At 42.5% G+C, this 12526-nt stretch overlaps 1 protein-coding gene across 8 annotated transcripts in view; it reads right to left on the bottom strand.

Annotated features, from left to right (window-relative positions):
- The window catches only part of KIF21A (kinesin family member 21A), a 157431-nt gene that overhangs the window by 9618 nt on the left and 135287 nt on the right, over positions 1 to 12526 (bottom strand). For all 8 annotated transcript variants that reach the window (XM_053253846.1, XM_053253850.1, XM_053253852.1 and 5 more), the window contains 2 exons: positions 9827 to 9960; positions 1072 to 1252 (listed from right to left, as the gene is read on the bottom strand). In XM_053253846.1, the coding sequence (XP_053109821.1) occupies positions 1072 to 1252; positions 9827 to 9960 (315 nt within the window). The remainder of the gene's footprint in view (positions 1 to 1071; positions 1253 to 9826; positions 9961 to 12526) is intronic.

The following is a 12526-nucleotide window of genomic DNA, read 5'->3' as shown; positions in this document are numbered from 1 at the left end:
GCATGGGGTGATGTGGTCATGTTGGTGTGTTGACATCATCCGATATGCAGCTGGGCCCCAACAGATAGGTGCTGCTCTGAAAAGGCAGACCAGTGGGGGGGGGGTGGCACAATGGTGGCGGCGGGGGGGGAGTCACAATGGCAGGCAGTGGTAGGAGGCTCATCCTCAAATCTCACCATAGGGTCACCATCAACCTCGCTATGCACTGACTGAGAGGTAAAATACTCAGTTTCCTTCCAATTCATATTCTTATTTATCTTTTCCACATCCAGCTCTCATCTGTGCTTATTGCCTTTGCTCATATGTTCCCTATTCACTCAAACATCTTCAGACCCCACACAAAAAGCACACTGAACCCCCCAAATTCTTAATCGTTCAGGTGTTCTTCCAAACTGCTACCAAAGAACTGGAATATTTGTCACTGCATTTTAGTGGTCATGTAATGACTTATAGTGCACCTTGACTGTCAAACCATAATGCAGGTATACTGCCCCAGTCCAACTCCCCACCCGACAGTTATTAAAACTAAAACTAAAACATGTATATGTACAATCTTTTAAAAAATCTCAAAGTGATTTACAAAGCAAAGGGTCTGAGAAAAATGGGTCGTGAAGAGGATTACAGACTAAAAACAAACATAAGGGAGACACCACCAAGAGACACCAAGATGGACACAATACTGGTTTGAAGAGGGACGGTTGCGACCCCCCTGCTAAATATAAAAAGTTTCCTTTTTATATTTAAAATATTTATATATTAAATATAAATTATGGTTAGCAGGTGAAATTTAAACAAATAGTTCTTTATGAAAATGTCTAGTGGGGTGTGGCCATCTGAAACAGTAAGAGCAGCACACCATATTCCTGCTCCCCTTCCCTTTCCCCGGCCTCCTGCACCACAGAGCACTTTAATTTTGTTTAGGCTGCAAATCTTAAAATTATTATGATTGAGTGGCAGGGTTGGGAGCTCCGTATTAATTACAATTATCTCACCTTCTCTTATGGCATCAACTAAGCTACAATTAAGCAACATTTTAAAATTACATTTTTGGCTTTTAGAGTTGCAACTTACGTTAGTGTCCGAATACACTTGGCAGAATCACGGATATCCCACACCTTAATATAAGATGTTGAGATTGTGAAGACCAGGCTAGTATAATTACAGTATTTTACTGATACAACATTGTTGGGATGACCACCCAGAGACATTATTTCCTGTCCAGTTACCAAATTCCATACTTTACAGGTGCGATCTAAAAAAAACACAAACATACACACAAAGAAGATCAAATAAAAAGTTAATTATGCTATATAAATTTTCCCCAATATTTATGTTGGTAAGACAATTCAGTAAGCAACACAGTAATCAAACATCACTGAATTCAGTGGGTCCCATAAGACCACAACATCACTCCCTTGTGCTTTTTCTATTATCAGTCATAGTAGTCTTCAGCAGTTTTTCATTTCAGTGAAGTCTAGTCCATCCTACAGTTTTCCTAAGAAAGACTTAAAAAATGAGTTGGTATCTGCAGATCTGTAATTTTGGCTTAGAGGCTTCCAGCAAAGCCGGCCACAGCTTTTCTGTAGACTTGGTAGAACATGAAAGCTTGCACATTCTTACCAACAAAAACAGTCTAGTGAAAAGATACCATTCACTTACAAGGCTGTCACTATGAATGGAGCTAGAGGAAGCTCAAAAAATAAAGATAACTGCTAAGATGTGGAAACTGAATTTTCACATTAGATGCCTGAAAATCTCAGCTATAAGAAGCTTGTGTTCAGGCATTATAGTAGCAGTCTAATAACTGGAAATTTGAGAAAGTTGTACATCTGGATGATTGCAGGTACTGTAATGTCTGAACCTGCTATCAGTCCTATGGAGCTTAAGAAAGCACCATGTAATTAGAGTTTGAGCTAATTACATCTAATTCGATCTAGGGTATCTTTTTGAAACCATCAGACTCAGTGTTCCACAGAAAGATACAAAACATGAACACCACAAATAGTTTAGTGCTTTAAAATAGGATTTTTTCCTCCAGTGCTTTGAAAGTGGATTTTCAAAGAAAACTAAATTAATTAAGCATACAGGGTTTCACATGTTTTCCAACGTTAATAGTACTTTGAAAAACTCTAGCCTTAAAGGCTTAAGCCAGAATTTTCAATGCCAAAATACACTGGAGCTTATTCTGGAGCTCTAGTTTGTTAAACAATATGTCATGTTCTACTCTTCTACATGTGTATTCATATTCTAAAGTGAAATATCATGTTCTACTTCTTAGCTATTATGCTGTACTATAAACACAGTTTTCAAAGGGTTATGCAAGGCTAAATCAATGTATAAACGTATCAAGCATTATCCCATCTAGCGAGCTCAATGTTTAACTTTCTCTAAAAATACTAAAATTCTCCAGGTCACCATGTGGGAAAACTAACACATTTCAGTAATCAGGAATGATCTGAAGTCTGACGCTATTTCTAAACTTCCCTCCTTTGCCCTCCTCATTCCGTGCAGGTGACATGCACATGGTATTCCACTTTAAGTCAGTTCACATATTTGTGCATATAAACAGGTTGCTCATCTGTAACTGGGACAGATCCATCGACATCCATAAGTATGGGTTCTGCACCTGTGCAGGAACCACGTGGTAGCCATGCCGTAGCTTGTCGAGGCGTCCAAGCCTCGCCTCCACGCCAACAGCGTGCTATTTAAAGGCGGGCTGGGCTCCATGTTCCTCAGTTCTTGGACGACCGCTGTGGAAGATGACCATCCAGGTAAGCAGGTGAATTCAGCAATGTTAATGGTAATGGCATGCACACACAGCAGAGCACTACTGCAGAGGAGTGGATTGGGAGGGTCTTATGAATGTTGACGGATCTCTCCCAGATCATAAGTTACAGGTGAGCAACCTGTTTATCTGGATCGAGATCTGTCAAGATCCATAAGTATGGGTGTTTAGCAAGCTCTCCATGGAGGAGGGTGCAGTAGTGATGCAACACCCTTTTTAGAATGCTTCTCCCAAGGCTCGCTTCAGCAGCAGAGCGCACATCTGTGGCGTAATGTGCAAAGGGCAACTCTGTGGACCATGTAGCTGCCTTGCAATGTCCGTGAAGGTTACCCCTGAGAGGTGTGCAGCAGACAAAGTGTATGCCCAAGTGGAATGGGCCTTGATTGCTTCCAGTGGATTCTTGTTTTGTAATTTGTAGGTGAGCAAAATGAGCTCAACCAGCCAGTGTAATAGTCTTTGTCTGGATATGCAGGAGCCCCTGGCAGTGCCTTTGTAGGCTATGAACAAGTGGTTGGTAGATCTGAAGTCTTTTGTGCGAGCTAAATAGAACAGAAGCACCCTGCATACATCCAGAGAGTGCATAGTACATTGGGGTGGCTAGAAGACAAACCACCACTCAGCTTATCAGTGGTTGTGGAGGGAACATGTGAGAGGTCTCCTAAGACCAATCCAGCTGGAACACATCCTCTAGTGACTGCTGGTCGTGTCCCGCCCTTGAGCAGAAGTGGGTGCACTTCGTGTTTACTGAAGTCGCAAACAGGTCTATGGATGGTTCCATCCAGTGGACAAAAAGGGAAGCAATGTATCTTGTGTTGAGCTCCAATTCATGTTGTTGGTGCTGTATGAACACTTGACTGAGATCGTCAGCTAGGACATTCTCCAGGCCTTTGATGTGGATTGCCTTCGGTGACACTTGGTGCCGGATGCACCAGTGCCATAGCTGAACACTGAGGGCACACAAGGTTCGAGATACAGTCCCGCCTTGTCAGTTGATATAAGCTTGGGCTGTTGTGTTGTCCAATTGTATCTGGACGACTTTGTCTTGTACCAATGGCAAAAAGCCTGTAGTGCCTGGAGGACGGCTAGCAACTCCAGGAAGTTCATATGCAACTGAGCCTGGTGAGGAGTCAATTTGCCTTGTATTTGATGACCCTCGCAATGGGCACCCTACCCTAGCAGTGATGCATCCATTGTAAGCCAAATTGATGGAGATGGTGTCTGGAACGGGACTCCTTCTAGGAGATTCTGGCTCGCTGACCACCATGACAGTGATCGTAGAATTTGCGGTGGCAGCTCCAGACATTTCCACTGACTGTCTCTATTGGTATGGAAAACTGACATAAACCATAGTTGTAGCTTTCGCATTTTCAGAGGTGCATAATGAATCACTGTATTTCAGGATGCCATCAGGCCGAGCAGTCGCTGTATCAGCTGAGTTGGTTGTATAGGATGTTGTTGGAACACCTGCACTAGATCTTGGATGCAGTTATATCTTTCTTCTGGTAAGTATCCTTTTTGGGTCACCTTGTTCGACACTGCCCCGATATAGGTGACCATGCACATAGGTTCCAGGTGGGACTTTTTCCAATTGACTTGGATTCCCAAGTCTTGGAGGAGAGTCAGAACATACTGGATCTGAGAATGTAACTCGTCTTGGTCCTTGGACGTCAGAAGCCAGTCATCCAAGAATGGGTAAACAGCAATGCCTTTTGTTCTCAGATCGGAAATCACTACTGCCATACATTTGGTAAAGACCCTTGTGGTGGTGGAAGGTCCGAAGGGTAAGACATTGTATTGGTACACTTGGTGGCCTACAGTGAAATGGAGGTACTTCCTGTGATGTTCTCTTAGGTTGATATGAAAGTAGGTGTCTTTCAAATGCAGCGTTGCAAGCCACTTCTCTTGGTGGAGAAGCAGTAGTATCTCCTGTAACACCATCATATGAAATTTCCTGACATGGATTAGTTTGTTTAGGTGGCAGAGGTCCACGATGGGGTGGATGCCCCCATCCCACTTCGGAATCTGAAAGTATCGGGAGTAGAAACCTTCTCGCTTGTGCGCTCTTGATCGCACCCTTCTCCAATAGTTCTTCCACCTGATCCTGTAAGGCTGAGGATGGTGGGGTGAACCTCATTCCCGTAAAGTGAGGGGTCATCTTGAATTCGATGGCATATCCTGAGGATATGATCTTCAGGACCCAGAAGTCTGATGTTATATGATACCATGCAGGGATATGGTGTGCTAGCTTGATGGAATTGTGTGGCAATGGTGGGTTGGTGATGGTGTTCCACCAAGATGTTGAGACCTCTGCAGGTGTGACTAGGTGTCAGTGGGTGCTCCCAAACTTCAAAGACGCTTCTGCGCTTCTGGTTGTTTGGTACGGTAGGACTGAATGGCCTTGGCCTTACCTAGGTAAGGGTGTTTATGGTAGGGCTTATATTGCTTCCTGTAGTCATGGCATTCTTGCTACCTAAAGGAAGGTAATAGGCTTGCCGTAATAGGAACGGTACCTCGGAGTCTATGCAGAGGTAGAAGCAGTAGAGGTGAATGTTTTAGCTGTGAATTTGGATTTTTAAAGTTGTTCCATGGTGGCGTCTGTTGATTCACTGAAAATGCCAGTTCCGTCAATGGCCAGGCCTTCAATTTTGTCCTTCATGTCGCTCAGAAGGTTTGTGGATTTCAGCCATGCATGTCTCTGCAAAGTCACAGAAGCAGTCAGCAAACAAGATTCTGACTCCGCAAGATGCATAGCAATACTTAAATGTTGTCTGGTTAAATCAGCCGACTTATCCAGTGTCAGCTGGAACTTCCTCTTGAAATCTTCAGGGTATAAGGTGTCCAAGTCACCTTGAAAGGATACACACAGGCCATGGTTGTATTTGGCCATACAAGCCAAGTAATTGGCCACGTGAATTGAGAGGCAGGAGGTGGAGTACACCTTTCTGCCCAGTAAGTCCAATTTTCTCCCCTTTTTGTCAGATGGTGTGGCGCCTTCCCCTCTTCGAAGAGGTGGTGCAGTCGATGACAAGGGAATTAGGAGCTGGGTGCTTTAGAAGGTGTGTTGTCCTTCTCCTGAATGCGATAGAGGCTTTTGAGTCTCTTGGAAGTGGGAGTGGACATATGAAGCACTCCCCAGGCACATTTCACCACTCTGGTGATTACCGGGAACCTGGGCAAGGCCACAGGCTGAGTGGCCTGAGATTTGGCCATGAAGTTGTACACTGGATCGTCTATGGTTGTCAGTTTGGATCGTTAAGTCCAGACCCAGTGCTTCCGCCATGGCCCACACATGTTTATGATAGGCCTTCATTTCTTCATTTGGGGATACATAAGTTGATGGGGGGACATCAGTGGGAGGCTCCACCAAGCTTTCTGCATCCTCTGGATCAGATTCAAAATCGGAGGAACCACAGTGTTCTGAAGCAGATCTGAGTGGAGAAGATGGGACACAAGTTTGAGTCTCCACAGCCATGTTTTGTGAAGGCGGCAAAGGACCTGTCTGGGTGCCTATGGACCTGAAAAGTGGAGATGTAGTTTGAGTGGTCTGTGGCATTGTAGAGAGAAGAGAGGATTGGGATGCCTTAGAGGCACAAGAAATGGACTCGCTGCGGGCGGCAGGGTCAGCCAAGGTGGTCACTTGTAAAGATGAATCAATTGGAGTGTAAGTCCTTGGAGCAAAAGGTTTCCAGGATTTCTCCATCTAGTAGACATATAGGGCCCCTGGGGAACCTGTGCCGATAGTAGTTGCTAAAGAGGTGGTAGCTGAGACTTGTGTATGCATAAAACTGCAAGCGTGCCAAGAAGTAGGACTTTGCAAGTGTTCTGCAGATAAAATAGATGCCAAGGCTGGTGGGACAGTGCTTGATTGACTTTCTGTACTACCGGTAGAAGGAAGGAAACCTTTGAAGGCTGATGTAGATGCTATGCTTGAGGAGGAATCCAGGAGCGAAAGGAGGCTATGTGCAGTGGTAGGGTCCAGACTGGCATCTGCATCCTCTCCTTCGTTGTCGACGTCGAACATTGGCATTGGCGGCTGGCATCGTGGTGACACTTGCCTCGATGTTGACAATACAGGGGTGTGTAGGGACGACGTCAAAGGGGCCTCTTGTTGAACCTTCGGTGTAGAAGGGCCAGAAGATGAAATCAGTGTTGGCACCAGAGACAGGGAATGCGCCTGAAGGATGTCGAACAGATCGGCGTCAATGGGCAGTCAGTGTCCAGTCTTTCTGTCTATGTTGGTGCCAAAGGCATGGCGTTGAGAGTGGTCTTTGATCTCGAAGTCGGTGTCGAAGGAAAATTGAGTGCTGATGGTGATGGCGTGGGTTCCTGCATTAGGTCAATTGACTTCTTCCTTGGTGGCGTTGCGGGAGTCTCAGCAGTGCGGTGCTTCGTCTACTTTGAGACTTCTGGCACTGGTTTGGTTCCTTCACCACATGGATGATGGGATCTTACTGTCAACGACGTAAGCTTAGAAACCTCCGATGTCGAGGAGAGTGCTGATGTCAATGTCAACACGCTAGGTCTATGTGGGCTCGCCAACGAAGTCGATGTTGACAGTTTTGACTTTTGTTGAGTCGACGTCGATTTTGACATCTTAGATTTTTGCTGAGACGGTAGCAAATATAGTGTCGAAGACAGCTTTGGTGGAGTCTTAGATGCCGAAGTAGATGGGAGTGGCTCACCAGGTGTCGAAGGGCTCAAGACTTCATCATAAATGGAGACACGAAGATGAAGCACCTGATTTTTACGTGTCTGCTTAGAAAAAGACAGACAGATCGTACACGACAACACATTGTGCTCCTCACTCAAGCAAATGAGGCACAAATCATGAAGGTCTTTAGAGGGGAGTTTAGCTTTACAGCCCTCACACCATCTTATTTGTTTGTTATTTCTCTTTGTAAACCGCCCTGAGCCATTTTTGGAAGGGCGGTATAGAAATTGAATTTATTAATTATTATTATTATTATTATTATTATTATTATTAAAGGATTTTTTCTCCTCAGCCATTGCACAAAATGAGAAGCATAGTCAGGTCCGTTCTGAGTCAGGTGCCAGTCATCATCCATCAGCCAAAGCCAGTCCAAGTTTTCACCACCGTAGTCCATCAGCCAGAAAAATGTCAAAAACTGAATATCCGTTCTTTTAAAAAAAAGAAGAAGAAGAAGAACTCACGAAAGAAAGAAAACTGAAGAACTTATCTGACAAACAAGCAGCAGGCCGAGGTCCAAATGTGAATGCGGTTGGAAAAGAACTGAGGAACATGGTGCCCAGCCCGCTTTTAAATAGCATGCTGTAGGCGTGGAGGTGGAGCTTGGACGCCTCGACAAGCTACAGCATGGTTACTGCATGGTCCCTGTGCAGGTGCAGAGCCCATACTTATGGATCTCGCCAAATCTCAATCCAGATCACTTCATTACTCAATACTTGATGACTCAACTGAATGTATGAACTCTGGGGGAAAAACATGTTTGGGGAAAGAAGAGGCAACAGGAAAGCTTTGTGTGTGGTGTTTTATCTGTGATGGCTCATTCACTCGAGCAAGTCTCCAGGAGCTTTCCCACACAGAGCTTACAGCTCTCGGGGTATATGATGAGCAAAGCCACTTCAAATTCCACTCACAGCAAGAGGGAAGCAGCCCCTCCCCGCTGGGGTTTTCTTTTTGTGCAACTTCATATTGCATGCCTCCGTGTTTTCCTTCTAGCCAATTGGCTGCAGGGAGATAAAGTGTGTGTTTGGGAACTCCCTGTGGAGGAACACAATGTTGGCTTTAAAACCTCATGTCCTAGACTGGGAGCATTTGTATACATTAACAGCTTTCTTCCCTTTTTCCCAACACATGCATGGTGTGCTTTTACATCAGTTTGTGGGTAAAACCTCTTTTTTAATCAGCAAAAACTTTAAGCAAGCAGACTAATATATAAATCAAATAAATATATTTGATTTATATATAAATGGTAAATGAATGAATGAAATTGTTCAAAAAAGTCAACTTGAGCATACAGAGCTTTTGTAACTAGAACTTTCGAAGTGCCTCTAAGAGTTTGCTTCCTGATAACTGGTTTTTCCACTCTTCAGATCTAGGCAAGGCGGTTCTATTTGCATTCCTAAAGAGTGCTTTCCTCTTATCATGTTAATGAATACATAAATACTCTAGTCCGTGCCCCTCCCTGGCATTTGCTGCGTTGCATTCAGAAAAACATGCTTAAAACCAGGATTTTAAAAATCAGGAAATACATCGGGACAAGTTAGAATTTGGAAGACAAAGCCCAATTTGTGTAAGGGGTGCTTCCAAAGATCTTGAAAGATCTTGACTTCAGGATAGGTCTGGCTTGTGTGTGAACACACAGACTCGTAAAAGCCCTGTGTCGAAACCCTCCTGGTGATGCTGAAGTCATCAAGCAGTAAACATGAATATGTGAATTAGGACACTGAAGACTAATGGAATCACTGAAAAAGTAATTTTATCACCAGACTTCCTAGGTAGAAGAGGTGCAATTACTCAGAATGAACACAGACTGCTAGTAACAAATGTAAAGTAATTTTACTCCTTGTGCTCCAACAATAAGTTTCAAAGCCTGGCTGCATGATACACTCACTATGTGAGGACCTCCTCCCATCCCATCCCATGTCACAACCATGTGAGAGCTCTGTGGAGAAGTCTGAAGGGTTAGTGGAGAATTCTTCCAAAGAATTTCCAAAGTAAGATACAGAAAGCTGGAGCGGATAGAAACAAACAATGAAGGAGAAACTATCGGCTACTTCTCTCAATTTCCAGCTATTTTTCTCTGGAATTGGTAAGAATTAGTGGCTAAGATAAGTCACCCCAAGTAGCAATGTACTGGAGGAAAAAGGTATAAATATAAATAAATCAAATCAAAATCAAAGGGAGCCAACAGTTCCTCCTTGTGTGGGGCTGCTCTCACACGGTAAGTGTAATGTGTAGTCAAGCTGTTAGAGAAACACATATCTCTCTTGGTAGCCCCATTCCACATATGAAGAAAATTCAGAAAGCTGCATATGCCGGTAAGAAATATGCCAAACCTTTTGATCCAGTGAAGAGGAGATCATCGGTAGAATCAACACAAAGTACAGCTTTTGTATGACCTTCCGCAATGTGAATACACTGAATTGAAGATCTAACACATTTTGAAGAAGAGCATGGGTTGATTATTCCTCTACATAAGGAAACAAAGTACAGGTTGTTAGTACTAAAGTTTGCATCATATTTTATATTCCCCACTCCCTTGATGGTCTGTTAATCTTACATTAATCTGTAAAGCAAGCAAGTAGGAAAAATGTGTTGGCCAATTCGTGGACCAATAATATGTTCGACTGTCTAGCCACAACAAAATATAGGCTCAGATGCTCTCTTCTCAGCACAAGGGACACCTCTTCCACACCGGTTCCAATGCTGGGACCGGCCCTAATCATTGAAGTGCAACAGCAGGCATTAGCCCTTACATTGCTCAAGTGAGAGGACTTTGCGGGGTTAAACCAAAGTAGGGCAGTACTGCCTTCTGCAGCCCAACCCACCCTTCCACTCAAATCCAAATACTGAGCCAAGGAAATTGGGGTTGTATTTTTATTTTTTTAATGAGGGCTGGGACAAAGGCTTTTGCGGGCAGGGCACAAATATATTAGTTTCTCATTATTCTACAACTAACTGCCTATATATACTTTATTAAGAGATCTACTACATCTACTATCCTCACATGTACAGAATGAAGCTTTGATGTGTGATAAGCAGCTCCTAGCAAGCTCAAAGTAAGAGAAACACATTGCAGCAATGAGGTTTTAAGAAAGATTCAATTCACAACAACATGAAACAAGAACCAACATGGTGCAATGAATAGTTTTTGCATGCTTTCACAGGTGAAATGAAGATAATCTGAACTCAAGTTTAAAAGCCAAGTAAAAGGGGATATGCTGATCAGAATAAAGATGCAATTCAGAAATGGCTCTCTTGTTTTCCATATTGTTATATAACAAATAATTTGCCGCTTATCTTTTAACTTTTAACTTGTGATTTTTAATATTAAAATTTGCACACTGCCTAGAGATTTACATATCAGGCGGTATATAAAAATATGATAAATAAATAAAATAAATTATCTTGAAATTGTGAACCCTTATCTTCACTTGTAAAAGCACGATTGCCTAAGCTTAGCTCATCCTTTGGGTACAAGAAACGTCAGAAGAGAGTCCACTTCACAGTGATCCTCATTACAAACAATATTCTTTCAGGACAAGCCATTCCTTAAAGTTTAATTATGCTTAAATGTTGAAGTCAGTGATGTGGGACTGAAAGTTTTCCAAAATCGAAAAATGTCCACTGAAGTTTTCCAAAATGGAAAAATGTCCACTGTTGTATGTTTCTGTGGGCAATTTCTCATTTCTAAAATTACTAATTACTTTTATAAAATGATGCAACATAATGAACACCAATACCACCACAAGCATAATGAGTAATTTCAAAATTGTAAACTTTCCCCCAGATGATTTTCCCATTGTGGTGTGTGTGTGTGTGTGTGTGTGTGTGTGTAGGCACATGCATCTCTCTCTCTCATGAGAGAGTCTCTCACAAACACACTCACTGACCTATTGATTTTTAAATGGGGTAAAATAAAATACACACAATAAAACAAATGAAAAATCAGATTATGAACTCGCCAGATAAGCTTTGATTTGTCTTGACAGCCAAAGCTAAAATTCTTATTCCATCTTGGACTGCGAATGAAAACACTAATAACTGAGATTAGTTTTAGTTTCACTTCCAGCAAACACACAGAGCAGTGTCTTTTTTTACTGAGCTAGAGAGACTGGAAGTGTAAAACACTATTGTGTGTTATACTGTATATAATAAAATGGTAATTGTTTTCCTTACACTTTTACAAGTATTACATTATGTACTATTAATGTACTATTACTAGCATAATGATGTTGCACAAGTGGGAAGTTGTACGAAGAACTGTTCCATACTAGTTCTTGCACTAACAGAAGATGTTGACATGCTGCACAACTTTGTATATATCCCAGACAAGGTCACACATCCATCAGCAGTTGCACAAAATCACGGAACACCATAAATTAGGTGCACATCTTTCTGCATCATGCTAGAACACTACTAGTCTGGATGTAGGCCAGTATCCACAGAAATATTTGAAATTGTCTGAATATGTATCAAATGTACTTTATGGATCCCCTCCGCAATGAAATATGTCAGTTCAAATACTTGTGCCTACGAGGAAAGCTCTGAGATAGTTATAAGCACATAAAATTAACATGGGGTACAAACTATTTTGAGCAGGCCTGCTCAATTTAGGCTTCCCAGCTTTTGTAGATTTTGAACTACAACTCCCATAATCTCCAGCCATAGCCAGGGATTATGAGAGCTGTAGGTCAACTTCTGCAGGAGGGCCGAAGTTGAGCAGCCCTGATTTAGAGCATCATCACATTTTCAGATTAATAATTTTCTGGGGAAAATCACATCACAGATTGCAACAGCAGTTTTATTATTACTATTCCCTGTGTGTCTGACTTTGAGTTTTAGCAAACTATTTGAATAAGTCACTCGCTAGCTACAGAGGTGCCCAGAAGTACAATGGGTTGGTTTCTTATGTTAATTGCTTTCACATGAATTTTTGTGTGGCCTTCAGTACATTATCAGCAGTGCTGCCAAGCAGAACTCAAAAAATACATTCCTACTCTAGAAGAAATGTATTCTTACAGTCCATACTGTTT

The sequence above is a fragment of the Hemicordylus capensis genome, chromosome 5 (genome assembly GCF_027244095.1).
Source record: "Hemicordylus capensis ecotype Gifberg chromosome 5, rHemCap1.1.pri, whole genome shotgun sequence".
In the NCBI taxonomy this organism is placed as follows: Eukaryota; Metazoa; Chordata; class Lepidosauria; order Squamata; family Cordylidae; genus Hemicordylus; species Hemicordylus capensis.
Note: the sequence above shows the minus strand (reverse complement) of the source record. Positions and strands in the feature narration are given on the sequence as shown.